At 60.4% G+C, this 27774-nt stretch overlaps 3 protein-coding genes and 1 long non-coding RNA gene across 14 annotated transcripts; 1 reads left to right on the top strand and 3 right to left on the bottom strand.

Moving 5' to 3' along the window:
• Window positions 1-2622: 2622 nt before the first annotated feature.
• On the bottom strand, window positions 2623-8478 carry TBC1D10C (TBC1 domain family member 10C). 5 transcript variants are annotated; one of them, XM_036220917.1, is made up of 10 exons: window positions 8424-8478; window positions 7958-8136; window positions 7126-7225; window positions 6816-6923; window positions 6621-6727; window positions 6308-6422; window positions 5542-5607; window positions 5250-5439; window positions 3435-3589; window positions 2623-3152 (listed from the first exon to the last, which is right to left on the bottom strand). In XM_036220917.1, exons 2-10 carry the CDS (start codon window positions 8107-8109, stop codon window positions 2805-2807), a joined length of 1341 nt encoding a protein of 446 aa, XP_036076810.1. In that variant the 5' UTR covers window positions 8110-8136; window positions 8424-8478; the 3' UTR covers window positions 2623-2804. The 5 variants fall into 5 exon arrangements, with proteins under 5 accessions (XP_036076810.1, XP_036076812.1, XP_036076811.1 ...); XM_036220919.1 differs by having other exon boundaries at window positions 8442-8478; XM_036220918.1 differs by lacking the exon at window positions 8424-8478 and adding an exon at window positions 8235-8388.
• Window positions 8479-9363: 885 nt separating this feature from the next.
• PPP1CA (protein phosphatase 1 catalytic subunit alpha) lies at window positions 9364-12592 on the top strand. Of its 2 annotated transcripts, none has more exons than XM_016132427.2 (7): window positions 9364-9505; window positions 10013-10144; window positions 10319-10549; window positions 11080-11184; window positions 11629-11852; window positions 11935-12069; window positions 12151-12592. In XM_016132427.2, exons 1-7 carry the CDS (start codon window positions 9451-9453, stop codon window positions 12259-12261), a joined length of 993 nt encoding a protein of 330 aa, XP_015987913.1. In that variant the 5' UTR covers window positions 9364-9450; the 3' UTR covers window positions 12262-12592. The 2 variants fall into 2 exon arrangements, with proteins under 2 accessions (XP_015987913.1, XP_036076176.1); XM_036220283.1 differs by lacking the exon at window positions 9364-9505 and adding an exon at window positions 9637-9750.
• On the bottom strand, window positions 12376-17974 carry RAD9A (RAD9 checkpoint clamp component A). Of its 5 annotated transcripts, none has more exons than XM_036220280.1 (11): window positions 17785-17973; window positions 17628-17698; window positions 17071-17199; window positions 16529-16643; window positions 16341-16440; window positions 14901-15010; window positions 14695-14804; window positions 14517-14581; window positions 14300-14422; window positions 13346-13568; window positions 12376-13269 (listed from the first exon to the last, which is right to left on the bottom strand). In XM_036220280.1, exons 1-11 carry the CDS (start codon window positions 17816-17818, stop codon window positions 13174-13176), a joined length of 1176 nt encoding a protein of 391 aa, XP_036076173.1. In that variant the 5' UTR covers window positions 17819-17973; the 3' UTR covers window positions 12376-13173. The 5 variants fall into 5 exon arrangements, with proteins under 5 accessions (XP_036076173.1, XP_015987900.2, XP_015987891.2 ...); XM_016132414.2 differs by having other exon boundaries at window positions 13346-13553; window positions 17785-17971; XM_016132405.2 differs by having other exon boundaries at window positions 12376-13553; window positions 17785-17974.
• Window positions 17975-18019: 45 nt separating this feature from the next.
• LOC118602783 lies at window positions 18020-26674 on the bottom strand. Of its 2 annotated transcripts, XR_004950764.1 has the most exons (5): window positions 23913-24227; window positions 22777-23136; window positions 20113-21436; window positions 19768-19902; window positions 18020-19390 (listed from the first exon to the last, which is right to left on the bottom strand). It is a non-coding gene; the product is annotated as an uncharacterized LOC118602783 (long non-coding RNA). The 2 variants fall into 2 exon arrangements; XR_004950763.1 differs by lacking the exon at window positions 23913-24227 and adding an exon at window positions 25524-26674 and having other exon boundaries at window positions 18020-19902.
• Window positions 26675-27774: the final 1100 nt, after the last annotated feature.

The following is a 27774-nucleotide window of genomic DNA, read 5'->3' as shown; positions in this document are numbered from 1 at the left end:
CGGCGGACATCGCTGCGTGCCACCCCAGCCTCGGTCCCCACAGGCCGAGTGCCCTCAGGTGCATGGCTCGCCTTCCGAGCCCCTCTCCGGACAGGTTCGTGGGGAGCTGGGTGTGCCAGGTTCACTGGGTATGGCTGCACGGGTTGCTCAGGGAACAAAGGTACGCAGGCGCGTGGTCACTTCCCCTCTGCCACGCAGGGCTGCGTGTGCGGGAGAGGCACCCTTCCCCGACTAGCGCAGGTGCTGTGGGGGCTGGCACAGCCCTGTGAGGACAGCCACGTAGGAAACGTTCTCAGGAGGCGGGGCTGGTCCTCTTCTGGTCTGCCCCCTCAGCTCGGGCGGGCCCCCCACGCAGATGGTTGATAATGGCACCTGCCCAGAAGATGCTTCCGAGAAAAGAGGGCAGTGACTCAGCCTCAGCTGAAGCAGCAGAGCCGGAGACCGCCTGCCCCTAGGGTCTATACCCGGGGGTCCTTCTTCCAGCCTCACGACAGACGTCCGGGCCCAGGCTGTTACTTTCTCATTCCCCTACTCGCCCGGAAGAGCTAAGCCCAAGGAGGGCAGGAGGGTTTTTTGGGGGGGACTCTAGGGGTAAGTCCCCCCACCCTATCTGCTTCAGTGCCTGACGGTCCATCGCCTGCGCCCACTCGGAGACCATGGCATGCTCTGGAAAGCACAGAGACCTGCACCCCAGCCGCTGTGCCTCACGGCGATCCCAGGCTGGGTGCTCCGGCCTCCCCCGGCCTCCATGGCCGCCTTTCCCTAATGAGGCTGTGAGTGCCACCTGCGGACGGAGGGTGCGACAGAGGGTGCGTGGGGAGGTGTCCGAGAAAGGGGTCTTATTATTAATGCAGCTTCCCCAGAGGTCTGCGGGGAGCTGTCTTAACTGCGGCCCAGGCTGGGCAGGCTGGGGAGGCTGGGGGAGTGGGTAGGAGCAGGAGAGAGCGCACGCCCAGGAGGGCAGACTGAGGTGGGCGCCCAGTAGTGGGGGGCAGGTTCACCGCTGCCGATGCGGGGGTCTGCTTGAGCTTCAGTTTTCCCCAGGAAGCCCTGCAGATCTGGGTCTGGACCTCTGTAATGCGCCCCCCACGCTCCTTGGGAGCGGGCTGGTCTGCCTTGGACCCAGGCCCCTGCCAGGCACATACTAAGTACCAGGTGAACTCATGTAGAGCGAGTGCATTCCTGCAGCCTGTGGCCCTGTCACTAGAACATTCCGAATCAGGGACCTGACAGGTGGCCACCCCACTCAGCCGTTGGGACGCGCAGACTGACTCCACCATGTAAACAGGATTCCAGAAGCTTCCTCCCCATGCTCCTGAGTCCTGCCACGCCCCCCACCCTCTGCCTTCCACCTCGCAGCGGGGGAGGGTGCCCAGGGAGGTAGACAGGCGGGGTACCCGGGACTGAGCACCGCGGAACCGCAACCCTGCGGTCCTGACGATGGCTCCCGTCCCAGGCACCCCAGGCACCCACGGGGGCAATTAGCGAGTGTGGGAGGGGGTTTCCATGGCGGCAGTCCCGAGGGGGTGCAGTGGCGCTTCAGGAGGGGACCAGGACCAGTGGGACCTTTCTCCTTTGTCCTAGGCACACTGGGCCTTTGTTTCTGCCTGGCTCTCTCTGAAAACGAGACCAGGACCATGAGTTGGGGGGCGGACTTGGGTTAGAGTCTCCTGCCTCTGGGAAGGGCCGTGGGGTCAGAGCAGAATAGGGGCCAGAGCCCCACTTCTCTGCCCCGCATCCACTTGCGAGCCCTCCTCCCACAGGTGCGGGAGCCTTACCTGCCCCCCAGGGGCCTGGGCGAGACAGCTTACCATTGGATCCTGTTGCTGGTAAACACCTTCCAGCAGCCAATGGGCAGCCTTGGTGTGTCCAGTGGGACCGGGCGGGACTAGGAGAGGCGGGGCCGAGGGGGCGGGGGTGAGGGCGCGGGCGGGAGGGGAAGGGCAGCTGGCCTGGGGTTGGGGGTGGAGGCCAGGCGGTCCGACTCCAGCCAGGCTTCAGCTCGGTCAGCCTTTATTCCAGACCTCCCCAGGAGTCCTTCGCGGCCCCCAGCTCAGCCGGCCGCCCGCACCCCCACACTCCCTAGACGCTGCTCCCGTGCTTGCAAGGGCCCAGGCACCAAGACAGCTCTGTGGGCGGCTGGCGGGCCTGGGCCCCCGAAACCCCACGCTTTGGCCTTCTTTCATCGCGGGCCCAACACAGAATGAGTGAAGAAAAGGTGAAGTCGGTATAGCTAAGCTAACGCAAGTGGAGTCCGTTGGCACAGTCGGTTCAGACCAAATGGGCTTAAGCATGAGGAAATGATTGTATTTTACTTTAACTAGACCAAGGACTTAAACTTTTGAACTTTTCAGTTGTGCGTCAATGCCTGGAGACTTATAAATTCCTATAGATAGGACTTAGGAAAAAATGAAGAACTTAGGAAAGAATGTTCACGTGTCCAGACCGCCTGACATCTGGACTGTTACCATCCCCAATCAACTGGGAGCCTGAGAACGCAGGACTGATGCTTCTCACGAATGTGCTTTTTATTATAAAAATCCTCAGCTGCTCTTTCTTCCTTGGGACGGTCTGGGTATCGCGTAGTCATGTTTCCAGCTTGCAAACCCTAAGACCTTTAAATAAATCTTTTATCATTTATTTCAAGCCAACGCCTTGCGGCTCATTTACACGCTCGGTGGACAGTGGGCAGGGAGCTGAGTCACCAAATCCCGGCTGTAAAGTGCGGTGCCCGTTCATGAGGCTGGCGTCAGCCGTTCAGGCAACTGGGGTGAAGGGGCACTGTATCCGCGAAAGTGGGACCTTCAGAATCGGGTGTCCAGGAAGGAGGTGGAGGTTCGATGGGACCTGGTGGGGCCCTCAATAGGGGGACCCTTGGACCGAGTGAGGAGCCCATGGAAAGTCTTGCCTCGGGTCTGGGGCTTCCGCCGAGGTGGCCTGGGCTCCTCGGGGGGCTGCACCACAATGCGGGGCACCTCGGGTCTGGTGCCTCCCCGCACCCCTGCGAGCTGCTGGGCCTCAAAGATGGCCTGGGCCCCAGCCAGGCGGGCCTTCGGCTGTGGCAGTGGCCCGGACTTCGACTCCGACAGCCGGGCTAGCTGGGCCTTGATCTCCCGCTGCAGGTCCTGCTCGGACAGGGCCACGCTGTGCACCTGTGGGGAGCGGTTGGTACTGAGTTTGCCTGGACTGGGGGAGGGCAGGAAATGGTGAGGTCCCCACAGGGCAGGCAGCACGCAGCCCCAGGAAGTGACTGAGGGCTGAGGGGTTGACAGACGCGCTAAGGGAGCCATAGAAAGCCACTTGAGGCCCGGGGTTTTCACATTCTCTGCCGCTCAGAGGACAGGAACTGAGTACCAGTTCTCACTCTGACTTCTGGGTCTGGGACTCAGTTTCCTCAGCTGTGCAGCAGAGGAGGATGGGCAAGGGGCACCTACCTGGGACATGAAGCTCTCCTCTTGCAGCTGGGTAGGGGGGATGGCTCGCAGGGCACCCAGCGTCTCCAGGAGCCCCGGGCAGGCCAGGCGCTGTTCCGTGGTGCCCAGCGCCAGGCGCACCAGGGTCAGCCCCACACGGAATAACACCTTCACACCTGCGGGTCAGAGGCTCACTCAGTGGGGAACAGCCCCGGCCCTCCTCAGTTCTGTGCCTGAGCCCGCCTTCTTGGCCAGACTCTTTCCCCCCTCCTGTAACTCTGCAGCCACAGCACAGGCTAGGAGCAAGGGCTGAGGCGAGACGTGCCATTTAGGGGGACTGGCGAGTATGTCTCGGCAGCCACAGACACTTCTGGGCAGAGCAGCCTGCCAGGAGCCAAGGGCGGCTGACCACCTCATGCCAAGCCTTCTCTCTCTGGGCTTCAACTCCTCATCCCTACAAGAAAGGGCTGGGGGTGACCATTAAGGCCCTTCCAGCTTGGATCTGTGCCCTTATGATTCCAGAGAGATTCTAGCCAGAGCTGCTCACCCTAAGCCAAGAGCACCGTGCACGTGTGCACGTACACACACGCTAGCACACAGGTGTGACCCTGGGCCATCCCCGGAGCCTCAGAATCCCTCCCAGGAAGCCTCAGTCTGCTGAGAAGAGCAGGAAGGGAACCAGCAAGCCCTAGTGACAACTTGGACTTGTAAAGGGATGATAGTGACTATTACTGTTATCTTTATGAAAGGGAGCCTGTGGCAGGGGTCGTCCTCAGTGGAGATGACAAGGATAGCTCAGCCACACTGAAAGGTCCCTGGCCCTACCCGCCCTGGAGGTCTGAGGCTGGAGAGGAGGTGACCCATAGATGGCAACTTGGACACCCACAGCCAGACCTCTAAGCTAGCCTGGAGCCACCTGGGCACATAGCAGGTGTTCAATAAACGTACTGATTGATTTCTACTATTTTTCAGGTGCAACTGCCGGACAACCCACGTAGAACAGAATGCAGGCGGGTTCCTGATGCGAAAACCGAGGCAGAGCCCTAAAGACCCAGAGTCCAGCTCACCCCTGCCCTGACTCCCTCACCCTTGGGCTGGCCGAGGCATCCACCTCTCTTCATGCCCACCCCCCCGCCCAAGTCATCTGCAGTGTGGACCCTGTGAAGAGTGTCCTGCCCCAGCCTCCTGCCAGTTTGCCTCCTCCACGAAGCGGCCACAAGACAAGTATCTTTAAAAGGAGCAATTTCTTTCTGCAGCTGGTCACATGCCTCGCTTTATTTTCTTCATGGCACTTGTGACAATCTATAAATATCTTGTTAATTTGTTTACTGACACTCCCACCAGAATGTAGGTCCACTCACTCTGGAGGCCCAAGTGTCCAGAGCAGCACCTGGCACCAGCAGGTGCTCATCAAGTACCCGTGGGCTGTGGGATCAGGGCCTCTACCGTTGGCCACATCCCCACTCCGGTGGACCCCGAGCCCCAGCCCTGCTGTGATCGCCCCAGCTCCTGCCTCATCTACCTTGGGGGAGACGCCCTGGCCCCATCCTGCCCCCAGGCAGAGGCTGACCTCCCTTCGGTGGTCTCGTCGCAAGCAGCAGGGACCACCATTCATTACACAGTTGGTGTGTGGCCTAGGGCTGGGCTGTTTCCCCAGGGCCAGCAGGGTGCCATCACCCTCAGCACACCCCGGCACCCTGCAGCATCCAGACCCGGGGCCAGGACTGGCAGTGACGGGTGGGGAAGAACAGCTGTCTGGCTCATTCCGTGTGCGTCCCGAGCACCCCAAGGCTCCCGACCTGCCCCGCCCCCGCCCGCCCGGCGGCCGCCACTTACCCTCACTGAGAAAGGCGTCCCAGACACGCAGCACCGTGGGGAAGGGCAGGGAGCGGGCAAAGAGGCACAGGAACCACTCGGGCAGGTAGAGCAGGGGCCCGACGCCCACCTGCTGCAGGTGCTTGTGCACACGCGGGAGCAGCCGCCGCAGTAGGGCCATGAACACCTCGGCGTCCAGCTGCACAGCTTCCTGTGGCCGTGGCCATCAGACCTCCACTCCCAAACCCAGGCTCTACCCCTCTCAGTCCCCGGCCCCTCCCCCATGCCCTCCGATCCCATCCCAGACTCTCACCATGTGGGGCCCGTAGTAGCCCGGCAGATAAAGCTCGCATATTTGCACCAGGCACCAGAAGGCTTCCTAGGGACAGGGCACAAGCCGTGAGTGCCAACTGTGGAGGGGCCACAAAGGTGGACCACAAGGCGGGGGCAAGGGGTGCAGTGGAGGGCCTGGACACCGTCTGTCATCTGTGGTACTTCAGGAGCCAGGAGCCTGGACTCGGTACTAGGGGGCGCTCTTACCAAAAGCCTCCCTGTGCCCCACGGGTTTAGGGGGTTGGAGGTCACAGGACTCAGGGTGTTGAATTTGAGAGTCACAGAATTGAGGCTCACTGGTGAAGGGTTGGGAAGATCCCATAGTTCAATTCCTGGGTTCTTGGGGTCATTGGGTCAGGGATCCTGGTCACAGGGTTCAGAATCAGGAGTCGTGACGTCAAGGTGAAAATGCCTAGACTCTTAGATGGCTGGGGCAAGGGTAAAGGGGCCCAGGTTCCAGGAGTCGAGGTCGTTGGGCTTGAAGGTCACTGAGGACGGCAGTCATGAGGCTCTGGGTCACTAGGACAGGGTCTGGGAGTCAAGGATCCCAGTTCCTTGAGGCCAGAGTTCCTGAAGTTAAGGGATCACGGGTCCGGGGTACAGAATTACTAGGTCCCTGGGTCACTAAGGTTGGGGGTCAAGGGTCCCAGGCACCTGAATTCAAAGTCCCTGGGATTGGGAGTCACGGGTCACTGGGACTGAAGGGTCAGAGTCTCAGGTCCCTAGAACAGGTTGAGGGCACTCACCTCAGGGGGCAGATGCATAAGTAGCACGGCAGCCACAGGGCCCTGGGCCTGGCAGTAGCCCTGTTCGGGCCGGTACAGGGTGTAGGCCTTGAGTATTTGCAGGAGCCCCTGCTGCCTGTGCCAAAAGACCCCATTAGGGGCCAGTCATCTGGCATCCCTTCCCTACCCTCCGGTAGCCTCTGCCCAGCCCTCCCCATTCCCAGCCTTTCAGGCTCCCTTGAGATGCAAAAGCATAAAGTTGGGGCGGGGAGCTGGGCGGAAACGCCCAGGAGGTTGTGAGGCTGGGAGTCCCTGGGCATCACTGGCCTCGTACCCATGACCCTGGGGTGACACAAACATCTCGTGCAGAGGGAACTGGCGGTGTAGGTCCCTGCCAATGGTCTCCATCCACTGCGGTTCTCCTGGGGCCTCAGCCAGTTCCTGTGGGTAGGCAGGAAGGTAGGTGTAAGGGCTCAGAGTGGCCAGGGGCTCTGGGAAGGGGAGGCGGGACCCTGGCCAACTCTTTTACCTGATAGGTACCAGGGCTGTTCTTCTGACACACATGGGCTCCGCAGAGCAGGGGCCAGCACCGGGCACGCAGGGCTGAGGGGATGCCTTTCCGGCACTGCATCTTTACCTGTGGGTGAGGCCAAGGGGTCGGTCCCATTAGGCCAACTGGGCCAGCCTCCCCTGCTCTTGTTGGCAGGCACCGAACACGACTTATTATTGGGCAAGGGCCACTTTGGAGGGGGGGGAGGGGTAGGGAGAAAAGGAAGGAGGTAATGGGACATAGGAGGGGCAAATTTTGCCAGGGCTGGGTGGGGCCACGCACCCCTCACCTTCTTGTACCGTCGAGACATGGTTTTCTCCCAGTGTGAAGTCATCTCCACCCACTTCATCTCCCGTTGGCGGATAAGGTCTGCAGGAGGGTAACCCCGCCTGGGAGGACAGGGAACAGACATCCAGGCAGTGGATGGCTGTTACCTACAGGCCACATCTATCCGCCCTCATGCAACATGGTGAGCCCCTGGGGGGTGACCTGTCACCCAAGTGTTGCCAGTGGTTGTCATGGGAACAGGAAAGGATGTGGCTCTGATGTGGGCGGAAGCAGGAAAGACTGAAAGGGGTGTGTAGGTGTGTGCTGGGGGAGGGGCTGGTTGGCTGGCCCCAGGATAGGGACACAGTGTAGACAACTCATAAGGGAAGCTGGACAGACAGGGCCCTGAACTAGAGACCGGGAGTCCAGAGTTTGACTCCGGTTCGGTCTCTGATCACTGTGTGACCTCAGGCAAGTTCCTTCGTGTCTCTTGTTATCTTGTTTGTATATTGGGAAAGAGGGCGGGTGGAAGGAGGGGTGTGGGTACCATGATTTGGATTTGGGATTCTGGGCCAGAGATTAAAAGGGGAAGGTGTTCGGTTCCAAGGGCAAGTGCAAACCCTCGGAGGTTGGGGGTAAGAGACAGATAAGGACACCCTGCCTCAGCCATGCCAGCCTTAAGGCTCTACCTGGATGGAGCCTGAGGATGGGTGACATTGGCTGAGTCCCTGACTTTCCCAGGACCCTTGGCCCTCACTCTGGGAAGGGGAGGCTGAGAATTCAGCTCTCAGCCCCTACCCTCAATCCTGGTACCCTGCCCCACCCCGCCCATCTCCTGTTCCTTCCCCACTTACCCCAGCTCTGCTGAGCTGCCCCCAATGAAGCCATAGCGATCAGCCTGGCGATATGGGCAGGGCCCACTCAGTTCTGAGTCAGACCCCAAGGAACTGGAGTCATCCTGCAGTTCACTAGGCTGCACCAGGTCCTCGCCCAGGGCCTGGGCCATGGTGCCCCAGACCCTTGATGGAACAGACTGCAAAATGTAGAGACAACCGCCATGTGAGATGTGAGACGCAGCTCCTGGCCAGCCTGGGGCCTGGGCTCCCATCCAGCCGTCCCTAGCCCCAGGACCTGGCCGTGGTGTTGGAGGCAGTAGGTTTCAGGGTACCTCACCAAGCCCCTTCTGTCCCCTCTTCTACTGGTGAGGGGTTAGGCCCCTGAAGTGGCAGAAAAGCTAGGCCTGTATGCAAGGACCCGGACCCAGGCCCAGCCCCAGGCCCAGCCCCAGGCCCAGCCCCTGTCCCCACCAGCCCAGCTTACCTCCCTGCTGCACCTCACCTCCTCCTCTCACTTCCTCCTCAGCCACAGCTTCAGCAAACCACTGGGGGGCCCCTCCCCAGTGTGTGTGGGGGGGTCACCCTTTCCTCTCCAAGGCTCTTCCGGCCTGCCCCAGTGCCCCTGGGCCATGGGCTCCTCCCCCCACAGCCTAGGTGGCTGCAGGCTTGTGTTCCTGCGCTGGGTGTGATGGAGGCCAGGCTGCCTCTAATTTTGAGGATAGTGGTATGTAAAACACTCAATTGAGGATTCCAATGAGAATTATGGTTTATTGAATGTTTGCTTTTTACAAAGTAATACTTCGAATGTGTATACAATGCAGCATTATGTTACTCAAAAGGCAATGAGGTGACTCTTAAGAAAATACTAATTTAGATTGCACCAAAGGAAGTGTGAGCCAAAATGGGATCGGAGTTCTGGGTCAGCCACTTGGGTCTGGTCGTCCGCCTGGGGGACCACAGAGACTCAGGAGGTAGAGATTCTCAGATTCTCGGCTGGGTCTTGGACCGATCGTTTGCTTTCTCTGAGCCTGTTTCCTTTTCTGCACTTAGTGAACTTGATCGCAGAGTTTGGAGAAACGATTATCAACGTGTTCGTACCAGGTGGGAAGGGCTGTGCAGCCTCTGAAAGAGAAAAACAACTTCCACAGTACTTCCGGCCCCATAGCCTCCAAAAGGGGCTGGGTGATTCCTCAGGGGCGGAACCAGACTCTACCTCACCCTATAAAGCCCCGCCCACCGACCAGGCCCCGCCCCAGGTACGTCAAGCCCCGCCCCGTCACTGAGGCCCCGCCCCCAGGGGCGCCGCGGCTGCTGCGCATGGCGTCCAGCGGGGGCGCTAGAGATCTGGGGCAGCGGGCTCGGGGAGCGACCGGACTGGGGCGGGGCGGGCTGCGGAGAAGGCGGGGCGGCGGGCCGGGGCGGGCGGAAGGAGCGCCAGGCCGGAAGGAGGCATCGGAGGGCGGGAGGGAGGAGCGGGCCCGGAGCTACTGGGCCGGAGCGGCAGAGCCGCCATGACCGACAGCGAGAAGCTCAACCTGGACTCTATCATCGGGCGCCTGCTCGAAGGTCGGCTAGGGCGGGGGAGGTGGGCGCCCGCTGTGCCCTAACCCCCGGCCTGGCCCGGAAGTGGCGCGCGGGCGGACTTGCCCCTCCCAGGCCAGCTTAGACTGGGCGGGGACGGGCCGCGAGGTCCCGCGGCCGCTGCCGCCCCCCCAAGTCGCAGCGAGCCTGGGAGGGGGTCTGGGGATGCTTGGGCATGGGGAGCAGCCCCCTCTGCTGGGCCAGGGGCGCACGGGTTGGCCTGGCTCGGGGTGAGAGCAAAACCTGAGAAGCCTAGCCCCCCGGGGAAGGGGGCCTGCGCTGTGGGGTTTTGGGTGGCAGACCTTGCGCACAGCAGTCCCCTCGAGCGCCTTGAGGGTAGTTGGGGTCCCGGGACGGAACCAGCAACAGCTGCCCCCAGCCAGGAGGAGCCCAGGAGTCCAGGCGCCCCCAGGAGTGCCCGTGGGGCACCCGTGGCACCCACCCTCCTCCTGCCTGAGGGACCCGGGTCCTGACACCCCACTCCGCCCCCAGTGCAGGGCTCCCGGCCTGGAAAGAATGTACAGCTGACAGAGAACGAAATCCGTGGTCTGTGTCTTAAATCCCGGGAGATTTTCCTGAGCCAACCCATTCTTCTGGAGCTGGAGGCACCCCTCAAGATCTGCGGTGAGACCCCTGCTCAGGCCCTTTTAATCCCCGAAGGTGTCATCACACACACCCCTCCCCCCGCGCCCCCCACCGCAAATCCATGGATTCCTCCTCTCTTGTCCAGCCCAACCCTAGCCCAGGGTTCAAGGCTAGACCCTGAACCTAGTGCTGACCTGGTTCCCTGGGTCACAGGTGACATCCATGGCCAGTACTATGACCTTCTGCGGCTGTTCGAGTATGGCGGCTTCCCTCCGGAAAGCAACTACCTCTTTCTGGGGGACTATGTGGACCGAGGCAAGCAGTCGCTGGAGACCATCTGTCTGCTGCTGGCCTATAAGATCAAGTACCCTGAGAACTTCTTCCTGCTCCGTGGGAACCATGAGTGTGCCAGCATCAACCGCATCTATGGCTTCTACGATGAGTGTGAGTCGGCTGCGTGCCTGGGCTGCCCTAGCTGGAGAGAGCGCTCTTCCCTCTATTCGGTGGGCCCCCCCTGTTGGCTTGGTGGTAGGGGCCTCCGCATCTGACAGGTACCTGCTAGACTCTGGCCATGGGGCCTGGTGGTCAGGAGAGTGGTTGCTGACTGAGGGGCTGACCATATTCTAATGCAGGGCCCTGTCTGGTGACACTTCCTCTAATACATCCGTTACTTAAGCACTTAGGATGCTTATGTGGACTGGACTGGACTGTGCTGGCCAGAAGCTGAGATAAACCAGAGCTGGACTTGGCCTGGCCCTGTTCTACCAACCCTGATGTTGTTCTAGATGAGAACTCAGGGGTTCGGTGGACTCGGCTGCTTTAGCATTCCTCCTGGAAGGCCGGCAGGCAGTGGGAGGGGGGCCCTTCTTGCCCTCCAGGCTCTTCTAGTTGAGTCCGGGAGGCCCTAACAGGCAGAGACCCAGGTGGAGGGTGGGGTGGGAGAGCCTCACGAGCCATCTCCCTCCTCTGGGCAGGCAAGAGACGCTACAACATTAAACTGTGGAAAACCTTCACTGACTGCTTCAACTGCCTGCCCATCGCTGCCATCGTGGATGAGAAGATCTTCTGCTGCCACGGAGGTGAGGGCGGCTGGGGGCACCAGCTGAGGGTCTCTTCAGGAAGAGCCTGGCCACATCCCTGGGGGCCTTGGAGCGAAGCTGTTAGCTGGAGGATGTGTTCCCAGTCGTTTGGAACAGATCTCCCTGGGGTCTGGACACGGACGTCACTAATTGCAGGATGTCCCCCTACTCCCAGCTGTCAGGCTGCACTCTTCCCAGTTGTGGCTCCGGCGTCGGGCATGGAATTTGCATGCAGTCCCCCTTTTCTAGGGAGCATTGAGCGCCTGGTGGGCAAGGACTTGGGGCAGACAGCCGGGAGTTCTGCCTGCCTGGGTTCCCAGGGGTTCCGGAGAGTGCTGCGGGGTCAGGGTATGGGGAGGCAGAGGCTGATTGGCCAAGGATTTCTGGACGGGGGTGGGTTCTTGAGGCTTGTCTGAAGAAGTGACTTGCCCCCTGTGCCCCCAGGCCTGTCCCCGGACCTGCAATCCATGGAACAGATTCGGCGTATCATGCGGCCCACTGATGTGCCTGACCAGGGGTTGTTATGTGACCTGCTGTGGTCTGACCCTGACAAGGACGTGCAGGGCTGGGGCGAGAACGACCGTGGTGTCTCCTTTACTTTTGGGGCCGAGGTGGTGGCCAAGTTCCTGCACAAGCACGACTTGGACCTCATCTGCCGGGCGCACCAGGTGGGCTGGCAGCTCTGGTCTGGGTGGGAGCAGGGCCTGGGCAGCCAGCACCCACTGAACTAACTGCCCCATCCTTGTCCAGGTGGTAGAAGATGGCTACGAGTTCTTTGCCAAGCGGCAGCTGGTGACACTCTTCTCAGCTCCCAACTACTGTGGCGAGTTTGACAACGCAGGCGCCATGATGAGTGTGGACGAGACACTGATGTGCTCCTTCCAGGTGAGGGCTGCAAGGGGAAGCCAGGGGCGGGTGGCCCCGTTGGCTCCGCCTCAAGAGCCTGACTAGTTTTGTCTCTTTTAGATCCTAAAACCCGCCGACAAGAACAAGGGGAAATACGGGCAGTTCAGTGGCCTGAACCCTGGCGGCCGGCCCATCACCCCGCCCCGCAACTCCGCCAAAGCCAAGAAATAGCCTCCATGTGCCCACCCTCTGCCCCAGATGGTGGACTGTACAGAAACCACGCAGCTGTGGGGGGTTGTGCTGGCCCCCTCAGCCTGCTTATCAAGGGAACACAGGCTTGGTGTATTTTTTTTTTTTTTTAATGAATCAGCAGCATCCAATCCCCCAGGGCTCCCTCTGCCTGTGCCCCGGTGGCTACAAGCAGGATCCTGGGGCTGAGGCCGCAGCTCAGGGCAAAGCAGGGCCAGATTGTGGGTCTCCAGCCTTGCTTGGCCTCAGGGCTGGCAGCCAGATCCTGGGCAACCCATCTGGTCTCTTGAATAAAGGTCAAATCTGGATTCTCGCCCTGGCCTGTCTCCCTTGTCTCAAACACAGCCTGGCATCCTTCTGCCCAGAGCTACTGGGGAAGGCAGGCTCACTGGGCACGAGGCCTCAGCCAGGGCAACCCCAGCCACACATTAAGGTCCACGTGGGGCACCTAGAATTCCAAGCCAAGACCAGAGAATTGAGAAAGCAAGAGTTAACAGTCTGTGCCGGCCATAGGGATCTCAGAGGTGTGCCTAGAATTTGAGGGACAGTCATGATTGGCAGAGATGAACTGAAAGGGGCCAGCAGCCCCACTGTGATTTTTTTTTTCTTGGGGAAGACACGTGTCCAGCTCCGGCCACATGGAGGAAAAGGTCAGGGACCTCCTATCAGGCGGCCCTCCCTCAGCCCCAAGCTTGGAAACAGACATGATTGGTTGGGGATTGGGGTGAGGTGATAGAACCAATGGTCAGATGGGGCCTGGGGACAGCGGGACCAGTCAGCTCACGTCACGCCCGGTGCCAGCTCTTGCCACCCGCCCCTGGCTGGCACTGGGAGAAGGGGGCAGCTGTGGCTTCTGCGAGTCCGTGGCCTCTGGACACGGACGAGGTCCTCAGTTCAGCCTTCGCCCTCGCTGTCTTCAGCTAGCACGGGGCTGGGGCCCTGGGGGGAGTGTGCCGCGGCCAGGACGGAGCCGAAGAACAGCGAACGGAACTGGAACGGGCGGCAGCGAGTTACGGAGGCTGCTCCGTCCCGGCCGCCCGACCCCTGCCTCCACCTCGGCCCCTACCTTCTTGGGTGGGGGTGTCCCAGGCACTGCACTGGGCTCAGCTTCGTTTTCCTCCTCTGAGTTGGGGCCACAGTTACAGGGGGGCTGGAGGCCAGGTGAGAGGGAGATGGAGGGGAGTGTCCGTGAGCCTTCACTGGCCACAGTGGTTTCCATGGCGATCATGTAAGAGTCAATGTCGTCATTGGCAAAGTCGTCTGGGTGGGGTGTGCTATAGGTAGAGATGGTGTCAGCAAGAAACGGAAAGAAGACTGCAGAGGCAGAGCCCACCTCGGAGGGCGGGAGGGGGGAGCTGGGGGCGTGGCCACTGGTGATCTCTTAGTTTTATTACTTCCTGCTTTGGTTGGGGAAGAGAGGATGTAAGGGTTAAGTGTCGGCTTCCTGGAGGGGGTGGGCCTGGAATCCTTTAATTAGAGTTCAGGTAGGGGCCTGAGGGAGGCATCCTGGGGGCCAGTTTAGCTTAACAGGGGGAGGGGAGCAGCAAGTCCTGTGAACTGGGCCACCTGAGGCCCAAGCCCCCACCTTCCCAGGGGACAGGAACTGGAAAGCACTAAGGCCCAGGGACCTGCTGGGCGGGGGGCCAGACCAAACTTCCTTTGCTTCAACTACACTGGGCCCGTCCTCCCCAACCCACCTGCTTCCCCCACCCCAGGCAGCTCCCTGCCTCCAGCAGCCCCCTTTCCCTCCTTGTCCTGGGAGGAGGCTCAGAGGGGAGGCCTCGGCCAGAGAAGGAAGCCAGCCGGACCTTGGGGAATACTCCCTGGGTGGGGGGGATCTCTAAGCACAGCTGACCAGGAAGGCTGAGCCTGTGGGGCTGGAAGCTGTGAGCACTGTGGAGCCTGGGGCCTTACACGAAGTGTCTGTGCTGGGAGAAGGGAGGAGGTAGGAAGCTGGAAGCAGCAGGCCCAGGCCAGGGTACACAGAGGTGAGGAGGAGTGGGCTGGTAGGAACCCTCACCTGGGAGCCTGGAGCGGAGGGGCTGGCTGGCGGAGCTCCGGGGAGTGTGGGGACGGCTCCAAGAGTGTGGCCAGGACAAAGTGGCCGTCCAGCAGAGAGTCCTTAATAGCAAAGATGGCTGGCCTGGGCAGGTGGTGGGTCCCGGACAAGGTCAGGGCCCTTGGGCTCCTGGAATCCCACAGCCCTCCCCCTCCCCGTCCTGAGACTGGAAAATTACCTGCCTGGAGCATCGAAATGAATGCTAAGAGGCAGGTTTGCTGACTCGGCGAAGCTTAGGAGCCCCTGGGAAGGAGAGGCAGAGCAGTGAGGCCCTGGGCCGGGCAGTGAGGGCACGGGAGGGGCAGGAAGGGTGAGGCGGGGAGCGCCGGGCAGTGAGGGCACGGGAAGGAACTCACCCGGAATTCTTTAAGGCAGAAAGTGATGGCCACCCCTTCTTGGGCTTGCAACTGCTGGAAATCCTCCTCCCCGATGCTTATCTCAGTCATCATGGCTTTGACAGTGCTGTCTGCGGGGGCAGGAGCAGGAGACACCTGGGCCCATGGGTCCCACCCTCTCCCGCCCCAGTGCGGTGCCCGTCCCAGGCCATGTCCAGCCCCCTCACCTGCCTCCTCCTCCTGGTAGCTGCGCAGAATGACCCTGCGGCCACGGCCAATGCCCAGAGTCACTTCAGCCAGTGCGGGGGGGAAGGGCAGAACGGCCTCTCCCAGAAGCCTGTGGGGAGGGCACAGCATTATTCCCAAGGCACAGTGGCTTTGCTCTCAGAGGACCTGAGGCAGGGCAGTTACACACACCAGCACTGAAAGGGAACTGCCATAGCCCGCACCTAACATGCCCCAGGAAGGAGGCAGTGAGCAAGACACAGTCCCTGCCCCATCAGAAGCTCCCCAGTGGCCGTGGAGAGTCCACTGCAGGGGATGGGGCGATAAGCGCCAAGTCCAGAGAAGGCAGCAGGAAGGATGCAGTTTGCACTGGACTAAACTGGGCTGGCAGCACCTGCCCATCCAAGAGTGGGAACCACGCCCATACTGCCCCTAGAAACTCGGCTTTCAGAAAGAGCCCTTAAAGCCTTGTCTTCTAGGGATACGTGGTGATACATATTTACAAATGAAATAACATCTAGAATTTGCCTCAAGACAATTGGGACGAGCTAGTATCTGTTTTCACATGTATCTGAAATTTTGTAAGAAAATGAAAAACAATTGTTCATTTAAAAAAAACTACAAAGAGCGAGCCTTAAAATTCGGATCAGAGGTGATGGATGGCCTTCTCTCTTTCTCTACGCAAAGGAGACCTGAGCAGCACTATCAACAGAACTCAAAAAATCAGACCGTCGGCACCCAAAGGGACCTTCGGGATACCAAGTCCTGTGGTACCAAAAGAAATGAACAAGACCTTGGCTATTTGAATGCCAAGAGCATCCAGCAGGGGCAGGAGAAAAGCCATTCTTCTCTGCGCTGGCTTCTCCAGGGACCTGCGCCTCCACTGGAGGAGTCCCCATGTCCCGGGCCGGGCACAGCCCCTGGATGCTCAGACTGCCCAGCATGGCTCCAGCCCCACAGCTGCTGGGTCAGGCAGCACTCCTGGACAACGATCTCACCAGTCTCCTGCCTTGGCCTGGGGACTCCTGAAGGCTAGAGCCTGGGCAGGGAGGAAGAGAGGCCGCCCTTAAATGGGGAACGTCCCCAGAAGCATGATCAAGCCAAAGAAGAGCTTTGAGCTTAAAGACGGACCTGCAAGGCTGCTTAGGCCAGATACCTGCTCCCTAGAAGAGAAGTCAGAATGGATGCGACTAGCTAGAATATGAAGGCAGCCTCTCAGGGTGGACAATACAGGCACCCCACTCTCCTCCCCCACTCAGCCTCAGCCCTTAAAGAGCCAGACAACAACTTGAGAGCAAACTGGGCTGGGTGAACGCTGAGGTTCACAGAAACCCTGTAGGGGAAATGGTAGAAGTGCCTTCTTAAAGTGACCCTTGAGGCACCCAAGGAGGAGGACAATGATCCAGGGCTCAGCTTTTGGGCCCTAGTAATTTAATACTTACTTTGCTGGGGCCCGGAGCACGTGGGGGCACGAGGCTGGGTCAAAGACAGCCTGCAGGGACTCGCAGTCCTGGAAGGACAGGTTGTGAGTCTTCCTCACCCCTGGCATGGGCAGAGAGGGTCTCAGTGGGCCTTGCCGACCTTCGCCCCACACCCCAGGAACCCCTTGGCTGGCCAGCTGCCCAGTCACCGTATTTGCAGTGCAGCTGGATCACCAGGAGGCTGCTCCTGCCACCCAGGGAGATGCAGCATTTCTCCACGGTCTTCTCCAGCATCGCCAGTGAGCGGAAGACGGACAGGAACGACTGAGTAGAGGAAACGAATCAGGCCAGCCCTGCGCCTCCACCAACCAACCAGCTCTCACGTCCGAACTCTGTGGGCCCTGGCCCATCACGCGCCCAGCACTGTCAGACCACGAAAGGGCTCCCACACTCTATGGGACATTTACACACTTCTAGGCCTTTGTTCACGCTGTTCCCCATGTGGAATGCCTTGAAAGACCTTTCTGAGTGTCACCACTCTCTCCAGGTTCCTGGCAGGATCCATGACCCTCTCCACACGTGTCATTCCCCTCTGCAGACGTCCTCGCTATGCCCCCACTGCACCGCGCACCCGGCCGCTCCCGCACGCGGCTCTCCCCAGTGAGCATGACTGGTGGCCCAGACCAGGCACAGTGCTGGTGGAGGAGGTCCCCGGACGGCTGCGATGCCGCGGCCGAGGGGAGGGCCTCACCTTCATCAGGATCTTACAGCGCAGAGGGTCCTGCCCAGGGCTGGCCGCCTGGTACAGCTGGAAGAAGAGCGGGGCAAAGAGGAAGCAGGCATAGGCAGAGCGGGAGGAATTCACGGTCCGGAGAGAGAGCTGGGCCAGGAAAAGCGGGGAGAGGGATGTGGTCAGGGGCAGCGCCAGGCCAGGCCCGTTGGGCCGCTCTTGCTCGCACACTTGCCCTCACGTCCTGCACTATCCCTTCTCCGTGAAGCCTCCCCTGGGCTGGCCTCCGCACTGCTCCCACCGCTAGGGGCCCGACGCCACCGTCAGCACTCTGCCGTTTCCCCTAGTCACCCCCACCTGTCACCCCACACTTCAGGGAGAGTAACTGCTCTCAATTCACACACAGGCCTAGGAAGATGACAGGACCCAGACTGACACCCCAGCACTGGGGGATGGACAGTGAAACTCAGCAGACAAATCTGTCCTCGGTCATCCTGCCCGGTGCAGGGCAGACTCAAGCCCAGGTTCGGGTCCCTATTGGAATGCCACCCGCCCACCCACGTATCCCAACCCCTTACCCCGTCGTCCAGTGGCTCCAGGTAGAGCTCGTCCCCAATACGGGATAGAGAGTGGACGGCCCTGCCCAGCACTGAGGGGAAAGGAGCATCGGGTTAGGCTGGCGCTTTGGGCTGTCCCACGTACCCCCGCCCCACCGCCCGGCCAGCCCCAACTCACCTTTCACATTGCCGCCCGTGACCAGACACTTCATGGTGCCCCAGCACCCAGGCGGGGCCTGGCCTGCGCCCAGGCTGAGACTGGCGGCTGGCCCGCAGCGGGACGCCAACTGGGCCCCGGCTCGCGGCTAACCTCCAGGTCTCCCGGGCCGCGGATGCCCCAGACCCGTTCGCGCGCGGCGCCCCCAGCAGCCCCGCCCCCGCCCCCTCATTGGTCCACACACCCGCGCCTCCGTCACGTGAGAAAAACGCTCACGGGCGCAGCAGTCACGTGACGGGCCCCGTTGGGCGGGGCCTGGTCACGTGAGCCGGGAGCGTCTGGCGCAGGCCTGGTTCGTCGCCTCTGAGCCGCGGGGCCCACCCGGCCCCTCCGCGGCGCTCGGGATCCCGGCTGCTCGGCGGGACCCACGGCGGCTGCGCACCCGAGCGCGAGGCGCGCAGAGGGGACGGGGCCCCGCGGCGCCGGGTGCTGGGGAGCCCGCCTGAGTCCCTAATTTAGTACGGACTTCCAGGGTGTCTTGTCGGGCGTACGGGGTCGAAACAAGATTGTCGCGCCCAATCCGGGCCGGGGATTCGGACACTAAGAAGCAGGCGCCGGCACTAAAAAGAGACGAAAGCAGCCGCGGCGATCCCGGGGCGGGAGGTGGCAGTTCGTTCTGGGTTCGAGGATTCTTCCTTGAGCATTGAAGAACACAAGATTCTCCTGGCAGAAAGGGATGGAAGGGTGTACCTAGCAGGGGGAAGCGAGAGAAAAGGCTCAGCGTTGTGTGGGGTTTTCCCGGTGGAGAGGGAAGTAGGTCCGTGAGCCTCGCGGAGAGGGGGCGGCTGCCAAATGCGAGCGGCAGTAATGAGAAACATTGGGAACGTTTTTACGAGGGTAGAAACTTGCTTATGTGGCCATTTAAAAAAACACCCTGCAGCGTGCAAAAGGAGAGGTTTCATCAGCCAGGGTGGTCTGCCCTTGGCCTGAGGCCTCCGGCTGGTGCGTAACATGAAGGGAACTCTCTGACCTCTAGCTCCCCTCAGCACCAAGGTTCTGTGGTGCTTTGAAAGGCTCTGGGCATCCCCGAGTTCCTTTAGGATGGGCCTGGCCTTGCCCACCTGGTACTGTCCACAGTGAGGAGACCATGTCTGCGGGGCCCTTGCCCTCCAGCTTCTGGCCTGCAATTCTGGCCATGTTGTCTCTCCTTGTCTCCAGCTCCCCTCCCTCACCAGGCTTCCTTAGAGCAGTAGGGGAGGTTATTCTTGCCTTCCAGGGAGATCAGCGTAAAGGGTACCACCTCTACCTAAGTATCTCAGTAAACTGGGAGTCATCTATGACCCCCACTTTCCCCTTACCCCACATACTGCAGTTCTTCCGCAAGCCCTGACCGCTCTACCTCCCAACGGATGGCAACTTTGCTTCTTCTTCCATCTCTAAGGCCATCATCCTGGTTCAGGCCATCATCATGTCTCACCTGGGCAACTGTAGGAGCTGAGTGGTTCCCGACCTCCAGCCTGTCTCCTCCAGTCCGCTTTTAGATAGCACCAACATGACCTTCCTAAAATATCCATTGTGTCACGTCTCTCCCTTATTTAGATCCTCCAGTGTTTGCCAAGTACGACACCTGCCATCAAATCCACACTCCTTAGCCTGAACCTGCAAGAGCTGGCCCCAGCCACCTCTCCACCTGTCTCCAGCCTTTCTCTGCAGCCAGCCGGCCTGTCAGTTCTCCGAAACCATCACATCCTTTTACGCCTTGGGGTCTCTCCCCGGGCTGTCCTCACCCCCTGGAATGCTCTTCCCTCTTCTCACACGCTGGCTCCTTCTCTTCCTGGGGCTCAGCTTCAGTTGCCCATCCTCAGTAGGCCTTCTTTGCTCCTCATCCCCCCTACTCTCTAGCTAAGCCCTTACTCTGGGTTATCCACAGCACTTAGCACAACTCAACGTTATTCCACACGTGTGTGCATTCAGTTAGCAGTCGTCTTCCCTGCTAGTATGTACCTGAGCAGCCCAACTGGAATGAGACAGAGCTCCCTCAAAGGCTGGGAGGGGAAGCTGTGAATCGTCAGTCATATCTGCTCCTGGCCGCTTTGGGGCTATAGGATCCTGTGGCCTTGAAGTCTTTGGAGGAAGGCCCTAGCGAGAGGGAGATAAACTCTTTAGGACTTTTAATGAGTCCTTCAGTCTCTCTCTGTCTCTCTCTCTCTCTCTCTTGCACGCGCACGTGGACACACACACACACACCAAAGGTCACACCCACTCCTGAAGGACACAGATGCCAGAAAGAAGCCTAGAGCTGGGCGTAGGAGGCCTGAGTTTCTAGTCTGCACTTCAACATGGACTTACTGTGTGACTGTGCAAATCTCTCCATGTCTCTGTGGCTGTTGGTGGCATGAGATGCTCACTGAGGTCCCTCTGGCTTCCTAGTGCCACTCATCTGGCCACAGCGCTAGAGGGGAGCTGCAGTTGGCTGTCCTGTCTCCCAGGGCTGTGGGGCCGGAGGGAGCTCTCCAGTCGGAGGCGGAGCAGCCTCTCCAGGCTTGCAGCTGGCATGGCCAGTAGAGCCGCTTACGTCCAGAGGGAGGAGGCACGTGGGCACGAGGGGCTCAAAGCTGTCGGGAACCCTGTGCGTTGGCAGGGTGTGGGCACAGGGACCCGAAGACAATGTGGGGTCTGTGCCAGAAGTCAGGAGGCCTGGGCGGGGGGCTTCCATCCTACTCACAGACAGCCTCAAGCAAATCAAGGCCCTTCTCTGGCCCTCAGTTTCCTCCTTAAAAAATGAGGGGTTTGGATGAGATGCTTTCTCAGGATCCTTTCAAACCCCAGATTCTTATAAGTACATATGTATGTGTGAATGTGCGTGGGGGCCAGATATGGGACAGAGGAAGGTGGTTGCCATTTCAGACTTTTAAAATAATTATCTGCTGGGAAATTTCTTCACCATGTCTCGCCCAACGGGTTTGATTTGAAGTCGTAGGAATCCCTATAGCTCTGTAATCCGTTTATTCAGCACATACTAGAGATGCTTTTCTAAGTGTGAGAAAGAGCAGGACACACATCCCTGCGCCGCTGGGCTTCCACTCTGCTGGAGAGACAGACTGGAAGGGGCGGCCGGGGTCGCAACCCCGATCGAAGCCTGCTGGGTTACTCTCGGGTAACCAAGAGAGTGAGGGTGCCGGGCTGGCGGGGCAGCACTTGCCCACCATAACTGTTGGTGGCACGCTGGGGGCCAGCAGCGCCCATAGGCAAGCCCTGCCCAGGCCTTTCTCGCTTGCCGGCGTGGCTCCCAGTAGCCAGAGCAAGCCCGGCACGTAGCAGTGGTTTGGCAATCATGCTGAACGACTGAAGAGCACAGGATTCCGAGAGCTTTCAAAACCGGGACCCAGACTGTTGAGGTGGACAGTGGGGTTCTAGGTACCGGCCTGCCTAGGTCTGAATCCTGGCTCCATCACTTCCAGGTTACGTGCAAATGGACGCGTTGCTTGTATTCTCTGAGCCTCGGTTTCCTCAGCCATACGTTGGGAGAGGGGCACTAATGGTCCCCACCTGGAAGGGCTGTTAGTCAAAGTGTGTGGAGCGCTCAGCACACGCCGCCAGTGTTGCTGTGATGATGGTCGCCGTGTCTTACCACCGCCATCTCGAGCGCACCCCCACAGTTCTAGGGGCAGAACTAAGAACAAAATAAGTCTCCATTGTGGATGAAGCCAGGGTGAATCCCCACTAGGAAGTGGGGAGAGTCCCCCCCCCAGAGAAATGTCACAGAGAAACAGCCCGGAGGCCAGGGACTGAAGGGCCCTTGGAGGACTTGGGCGGGAGGAGGTGTGGCTGCTGCCGTGTGTGATTTCGGGCCCTCGGCGCCCTCTGCCTCGTGAGGAGAATGTGGGTCCTTCTGTCCTCACAAGCCGCCGGATGCCGGCGTGAGGCGGCGGCTGTGCCCTCACTACCAGGCGCGGTGTACAGATGAGACCCCGTCTTTCTAGTCCGCGGGGTGGGAGGTGGCGGGGGCGGGGCGGGGCGGAGATGGGATGGAATGTTTAAAACCCACAGTGGGGATGGGAACGGGAAAGCTCGGGCTTGTTCACCAAAACCTGGCACGCCAGAGTTACAAGACCCCCTTGGAGTGCAAGTGAGGTAAGTTTAGGACAAATCAAAGGCGGCGTGCTTCACCCAGCGGGGGAGGACACCGATGGAACTCATTACCCCAAGATGTGGTCTCGGCTGGGAACATAAATAGCTTCACAAAAGGTTTAGATAAATCCGTGGATGACAGCTCCATTCATGGGTTAGCAGGGGAAGGAGGCTGTTTGGGGCCAGCTGGCCTGTGGGGAAGGCCTCGGGGCGAAGACCCGGCCTCCCTAAGAGCATCCTTGGGGCCCGGTCGGAGACGGGCTTTGGGCCGCAGGGACCCCAGGAGGCAGTGCAGTGTTCCTGCAGGCGGGAGCTCAGCCCGACACGGGCCCTTTTCTCAGTACCCCCAGCATTCACCATTCGTTGTTTGGGGAGACAACAGCACCACCACCACCGGGGGAGTCCTGGCCAGGCTGTCCCCTAAGGGACCAGCAGAGGGAGACAGACACCGTGTGCAGTCCCCGCTCCCAGAACAGCGCCAGGCTAGTCAGCCTCGGGGAGGGCAAGCAAGCGCCCTGGGTCCCAGCTGGGTGCCCACTGCCGTGCTAGGGCCCGAGGAGAGAGGGGCCGAGATGGACTTATTACAGTAGGAGGGGGCGGGGGTGGGGGGAGAATCTTCAGGGAACTGGGGACAGGGCGGGGAGGAGACCACTAATTAGGAGCAGAGAGGCTCTGGAGCCATCTTGCCCTCTGTCCCAGGAGACCGCGAGCCCCTGGCTGGCAGCCGAGGGTCTCTATAGGTCCATACTGAAAGCTTTGGGAGATGGCGGGACCCCACGGGTCTGCGTGCCAGCTGCTCCCCGGCCCCGCTACCAGTTCCAGGCCAGGTGTGGCTGTCCCCTTTTTGCACTCAAATTCTCCCAGCCCCGCTCCGAGTCTTACCTCTGACCTCTCCTTTCTCCACGCCACAGGCCTTCACATGCCTTGAGTTCTTGAGTCTGTTTCGTTTAACAAATGTTGGTGCAATCAGTGGCTGAAACTGATGTGTGCTCAGAGCACTCTGTCGAGGACTACAAGCTGACCTCAGAAAGGTATCCCTGGGACCAGGAGGGCTGAGCTCCTCAGAGACCCAAACCACCCACATCTTGCAGAAAGACAGCCCAGAACGGGGCCGGCAGCCAGCGCAGCCAGGTCGGTCGGCGCGCCTCGCCCCTTCTGAGCTCACTGAGACCTGAGTGTCGCCCTTCTTCCTGCTCCCGCGCTCCTCCGGAGGCTGTCTGGGCTGCCAAGTCAAGAGTCGTCCTGCGTGGGGAGTCAGAGTTGGAGTGGTAGGGACAGGCGTCAGGGAGGCAGAGTCAAAAGAACAGAGAAGGTGCAGACATATAGCCACGGGGGCTGGCGAAGGGGCATCGCCAGGAGAGGCGGGGGAATGGGGCATGAGGGGCAGATGACAGAGCTATTTATCGAGTGATCGTGCCAGAGATTTGACTTCTATTAACTCGATCATCCCTTATTCTGAGGAAAGAACTGTTTTCATGACCCCTGTTTTAGGCAAGACAAAACTGAGCTGTAGAGGGGTCAAGTGACATGCCCAAAGTCACACAGCTGGTAAAGGCAGAGCAGTCGCCTCACTAAACATCACTCTCCCAACAGTGTAGGCTGGCGCTGGGCATGGCCAGCACTCAAGATGTGACTCCTGTCACTGCCTCACTGGCATGGCCCCACGGGGGTGCTGTCTGTCCTCTGACCCCTTGGGCCCTAAGAAGCCCAGACAGTCTAGAGAAAGCCCTGAGAAGCCTGAGGGAGGGCAGCTGGTGGGGAGGGAGTGGACTGAGCGGGAGGAGCCGGCAGTGACTCAGCAGGGCAGGATAAAGATCTCGCAGCCTAGGGAGAGGTAACCCCACTCCTCTGCCAGGGGAGACGGAGTCACGGAGCCCGCGGCATGGGTTGGCCAGGGCCATGGAACATCCTGGGAGAATGCGGGGGAATCTCCTGGCGGGCAGGGGAAGGGCTGAGCACTGGGGGGCAGCCCTTCTGACCCTGCCCTCCTCACACACCCGTCACCCAGGCATCCTTACCCGGGCATCCTTACAGACCGGGCGCTAGAGCCCAGCTAGGGCAGGGAGCGGCCACCAGCAGGGCCCGGTTCCTCTCAGCTTTGCAGGGAGGCAGGTGGGTGCGGCATCTTCCAGGAGGCCTGAGCTGGTCCAGGTGTGGGTGGGGTTCGCAGGGCAGGGCAGGGCCCTTGCTGAGGTAGGAGGAGGCCCCGGGGTTTCCGCTGACATCACGGCCAGCTCAGGGTGAGGCAGGGCCCTCTGGGCTCCTGCCCATTGGAAGAAAGGGAAAGGGCACGCTGGCCGCCTCCCCTCACCCCCTGCCCTTGGTGGCCCCGTGCGGGCACACTCACGCTGGAGCGTGTGCACGGGGCCGTGGAGAGGCGCCAGTCCCAGGGATGGCTCCCAGGGGCTCTCCTCCGGCACCGGCAGCCCAGGCAGGTGCCGCTGAGCCTACCTAGCCCCGCCCCGTACGGACCATACAGTCAGGCCCTCGGGACGCACAGGGGCACCCATGACCCTGGCTCTGCAGGCGGGTGGTCCTCTAACTCCCAGTGCAATGCTCAGTCCATGATTCACACACACTGCTCCCCGAATCTACAATTCTAGCTGATGGGACTAGAACATTCTTGGGGTGGTGCTGCTCACTGACCCAGGAGGGCCATATGGGGTGCTGGCCCAGCATCACCCTGTCAATTCATATCAGTGGTGGGTGGTGGGTGGCGGGCAGGAGAGACCAAGCATGTGTCGGGGTAGACAGCCCACAGCCAGGGGCGCTGGGCAACTCCCACTGTCTAGGAACCGGCTCCAGCACCCAGACTCTTCTCCTTTCAAGAGTCCCCTGCCTCGGTGCCCCCACCCCAAGCCCGGTTGGCACCTGCGTGTAGTGTAAACCGGCTAGCGCAGACAGTCCTGGCCTCCAGGCCTGGTTCTAGCACTTTTATGACCTTAGACGAGTGGCTTCGTCTTACAAAGCCTCAGTTTCCTCATGTATAAAACGGGGGAAGAACAATTCCTATCTTACAGGGTTATCGTAAGAATAAGATGAGACTGTCCACGTAAAACCTTAGCACAGGACCTGAAACGTGGTGAGGGCTTAGTGTGTTTAAACCAAAGGCTCAAAGGAGTGACATGTCACCAAGAAACAGCAGGCGTGGCAGCAGGCTGGCAGTCGCCATGGCAGGTCCCTGCCCCTCTTGCCTGCACACAGGTCAGCTTCCACCCCTCCACCCCAAAGCCCCTTAGGGCTCCTCTCTGTGTCGTGACCATTGGCGAGGAGTAGGTACTCCAGGGAATGTTTGGCGAACAAATGAATGAATTAGTGAATATGCTTACTCTCCTCTGTGGGCTTCTCCACCATTACACTCCAGCTAACCCATCAGGACAGGACCAGACGGGAAGCTTCCCTAGTTCAAGAATCCAGGACACCCAGGGCCCAGGGCCCCTTCAATGCCAATTCTGCAGCTGCCTCGGGTAAGATGTTTTGGAGCCTTTCCTGGGGAAGGCGGGAGGGAGAGGAGGACCCTAGCCCACCCCAGAGCCAACACTGACTCACTCCCCTCCCTTGGAGGGCAGCTCAGTGACCGCCTGGTGCTAGCCCTGCCCCCTACCCAGCCACACGCCTTGAGGCCTTACCTGCCACCCCACCGTGTGCATGGTAGGGCCTGGAGTCCAGAAGGCCAAGGGACAGCGAAGCAATGTCTTCCTCATCAGCTCGCTGGTGAGGAGGACGGCAGAGGTGGTAACATCCCGCAGAGAGGTGATGGGCTTACCCCAAGACCGGACTGCCCAGTTGGAAGCCCAGCACCCTGACTCCCAGCCTGGCCCTCGCCCTGCTGCGGGGAGCCCTGTGGGCTGAGCCCGGGGCTCCCTCGATGCCTCCACCGTGGTTGCCCCGCTGCAGCCCCCCAGCCACATTTCCACCCTGAAGCTCCACCTCCGCCCACAGCCCTCTTTCCTTCATCATCCTCTGATCCCAGACGGTTTAACGAGTGTCCCTGGTCACAAGACTGTGAAATTTTTGAAGCCGTGGGGTGTGTTTTCCTCTTCCTTCGGTCCTTTACAGGGCCTAGCACCCAGCAGGAGCTCAGGAAATGCCTACACACGATGGGACAGATGGATCTGGAGCTCAGGGGGAGGTGTCTCCTCTAACCTCTGCCCTGCCCCCACCGCAATCCCAGACTTACAGCCAGAAGAGCCACAGGGGAGCAGGAACTTTCCTGCGGTCCCCAGCTGGCAATCAGAGGGCAGCCACCTGTGCCCCACCACCGAGCAGAAACCCTGGAGGGGCTGGTCCTCCCCGGCCCCTCCTTCTCCTCCTTCTTCCCCCAGTTCCAACAGCCCACTCCCATTTGGGATTTGGCAGAATAAAGGCACAGTCTTTATTCCAGCCCCCATCCCAACCCAACTGGCAGCTCCTAGCCTGCTGCCTTTGCCCAGACATGGCAGAGGGGCACTGGCAGCTTGGAGATGGAGTTGATTTTCCCTTTGGCAGTGGGGAAGAGGGGGAGGGGAGAGGCTCGCCCCCTCCCTGAGTGAGGGGAGAGGGCAGGGATGCAGGTCCAGACAAGAGGCAGAGGCGGAACACGGCTTCCCCAGCCCGTGGGGTCAGAGCATCAGGCTAAGGGGCTGTGTATAAAGCCAATTGTCCCTGCTCCCACCTGGCCTGGGTCCCCATTTCGGAGTCGCCGCCCTCGGTTCCCGCAGAGGAAGGCTTTCCAGGCCCCTGCGGTGAGCATTTGAGCACTTGCCGAGGGCGGGCGGGCAACATGGGCCCCCCCCCCCACCCCGCGTCCACTCCTCTTCCTCCCCGCGCGCCTGCCTCCGCCGCCCTCCCGCTCCCAGCCATTCATTTGCCTCTTTGTGTCTCCTCTTTCCTGCCCTGTCCCTTCTCTCCCCCCTCCTCTTCCCTCAGCCCCCACCCTTCTCCCTCGGCTCCCCTCTCCCCCCCTCCTCTCACTCCTGGCCCCCTCCTCCTCTCCTGCGGCAGGGCTGCTTTCTCCCTGACTCAGCAAGGTGCTTTATAAGGTGCTGAGGGGGGCTCAGCCAAATCCAAACCACATTGTCTGTGCAGACGCTCTCCGCGAGGAGCAGGCTGCAGACCAGGGGGGCTCGGGCAGCTCCTCGCTCCCTCTCGCCTCCCCTTCGTGGCTCCCTCCTCTGATAGGGTGGCTGCTAGGGGACCTCCTGGCTGGCCTCAGTGCCAGTCACTCACTGGGCATCTGCCTTCTTGACCTTGGCATGGGCATCAAAGATCATTGGGCTCACCGGCCAAGAATGTCATTGAAACTCCAGCTTTCAGCCTGGGGCGGGGGAGAGGGGGAGGAGGGAGGCCCTGAGCACTTTTCGAAAGGCCCCTCCAAGGCAGGTTTCATCAGAGCTGCTGCTGATGCCCCAGAAGTCCCCTGCCCCCAACCCCAGGCAGGTCCCCTTTCCCAGTTCTTTCTCTCTTTTAGGGAGGGGGAAAAAAAAAAAAGAAAAAGAAAAAAAGGGAAAAAAGAAAGAAGAGGAAAAAAACTCAACAACAAAGTCTGTCCCACTCCAGTGAGGTAATTGAAAACAAACTTCTCCCCCCACCCCTCATGCCCCCACCCCAGTTCTCGAAGTGAATAAAAGGGAAGAGCGGCCCTGGGACCCAGTGCTGGGCACGACCTGCCGCCGTCCCCGACCTGCAGGCTGAGGGGCTGCGGCAGGGCTGGCCCAGCGGCCACCTTCCTCTGGGGCACCAGAGCAGGGTGCGGGGCACTGGCTCGGAGGGGTCTGATGCTGTCCCAGACAGAGGAGTCACCTTCCAAGCCTGGCCCCCCACTGCCTCTCCCTCTCTGAAGCAACAAATAAACAGCAACAAAAGCAGCTAATTGCCAAATGGCTTTATTGCTGGTTTGGT

This window comes from Rousettus aegyptiacus, unplaced genomic scaffold (genome assembly GCF_014176215.1).
Source record: "Rousettus aegyptiacus isolate mRouAeg1 unplaced genomic scaffold, mRouAeg1.p scaffold_m13_p_5, whole genome shotgun sequence".
Classification (NCBI taxonomy): domain Eukaryota; kingdom Metazoa; phylum Chordata; class Mammalia; order Chiroptera; family Pteropodidae; genus Rousettus; species Rousettus aegyptiacus.
Note: the sequence above shows the minus strand (reverse complement) of the source record. Positions and strands in the feature narration are given on the sequence as shown.

Excerpts from the sequence above, each read along its gene's own strand:
- PPP1CA (XM_016132427.2), top strand. The coding sequence starts at position 9,451 with ATGACCGACAGCGAGAAGCTCAACCTGGACTCTATCATCGGGCGCCTG. Across the intron at positions 11,185-11,628 it reads GATCTTCTGCTGCCACGGAG|GCCTGTCCCCGGACCTGCAA; the intron begins GTGAGGGCGGCT and ends CTGTGCCCCCAG. Across the intron at positions 12,070-12,150 it reads CACTGATGTGCTCCTTCCAG|ATCCTAAAACCCGCCGACAA; the intron begins GTGAGGGCTGCA and ends TGTCTCTTTTAG.
- TBC1D10C (XM_036220916.1), bottom strand. The coding sequence starts at position 8,211 with ATGGGAGCCCAGGCCCCAGGCTGGCCAGGAGCTGCGTCTCACATCTCA. Across the intron at positions 6,924-7,125 it reads TGTCTCGACGGTACAAGAAG|GTAAAGATGCAGTGCCGGAA; the intron begins GTGAGGGGTGCG and ends CCTCACCCACAG. Across the intron at positions 6,423-6,620 it reads GTGTCACCCCAGGGTCATGG|GCAGCAGGGGCTCCTGCAAA; the intron begins GTACGAGGCCAG and ends CTTTTGGCACAG.
- RAD9A (XM_016132405.2), bottom strand. The coding sequence starts at position 17,818 with ATGAAGTGTCTGGTCACGGGCGGCAATGTGAAAG. Across the intron at positions 16,441-16,528 it reads CCAGCTGCACTGCAAATACG|GGGTGAGGAAGACTCACAAC; the intron begins GTGACTGGGCAG and ends TGCCCATGCCAG. Across the intron at positions 14,582-14,694 it reads TCTGCCTTAAAGAATTCCGG|GGGCTCCTAAGCTTCGCCGA; the intron begins GTGAGTTCCTTC and ends TCTCCTTCCCAG.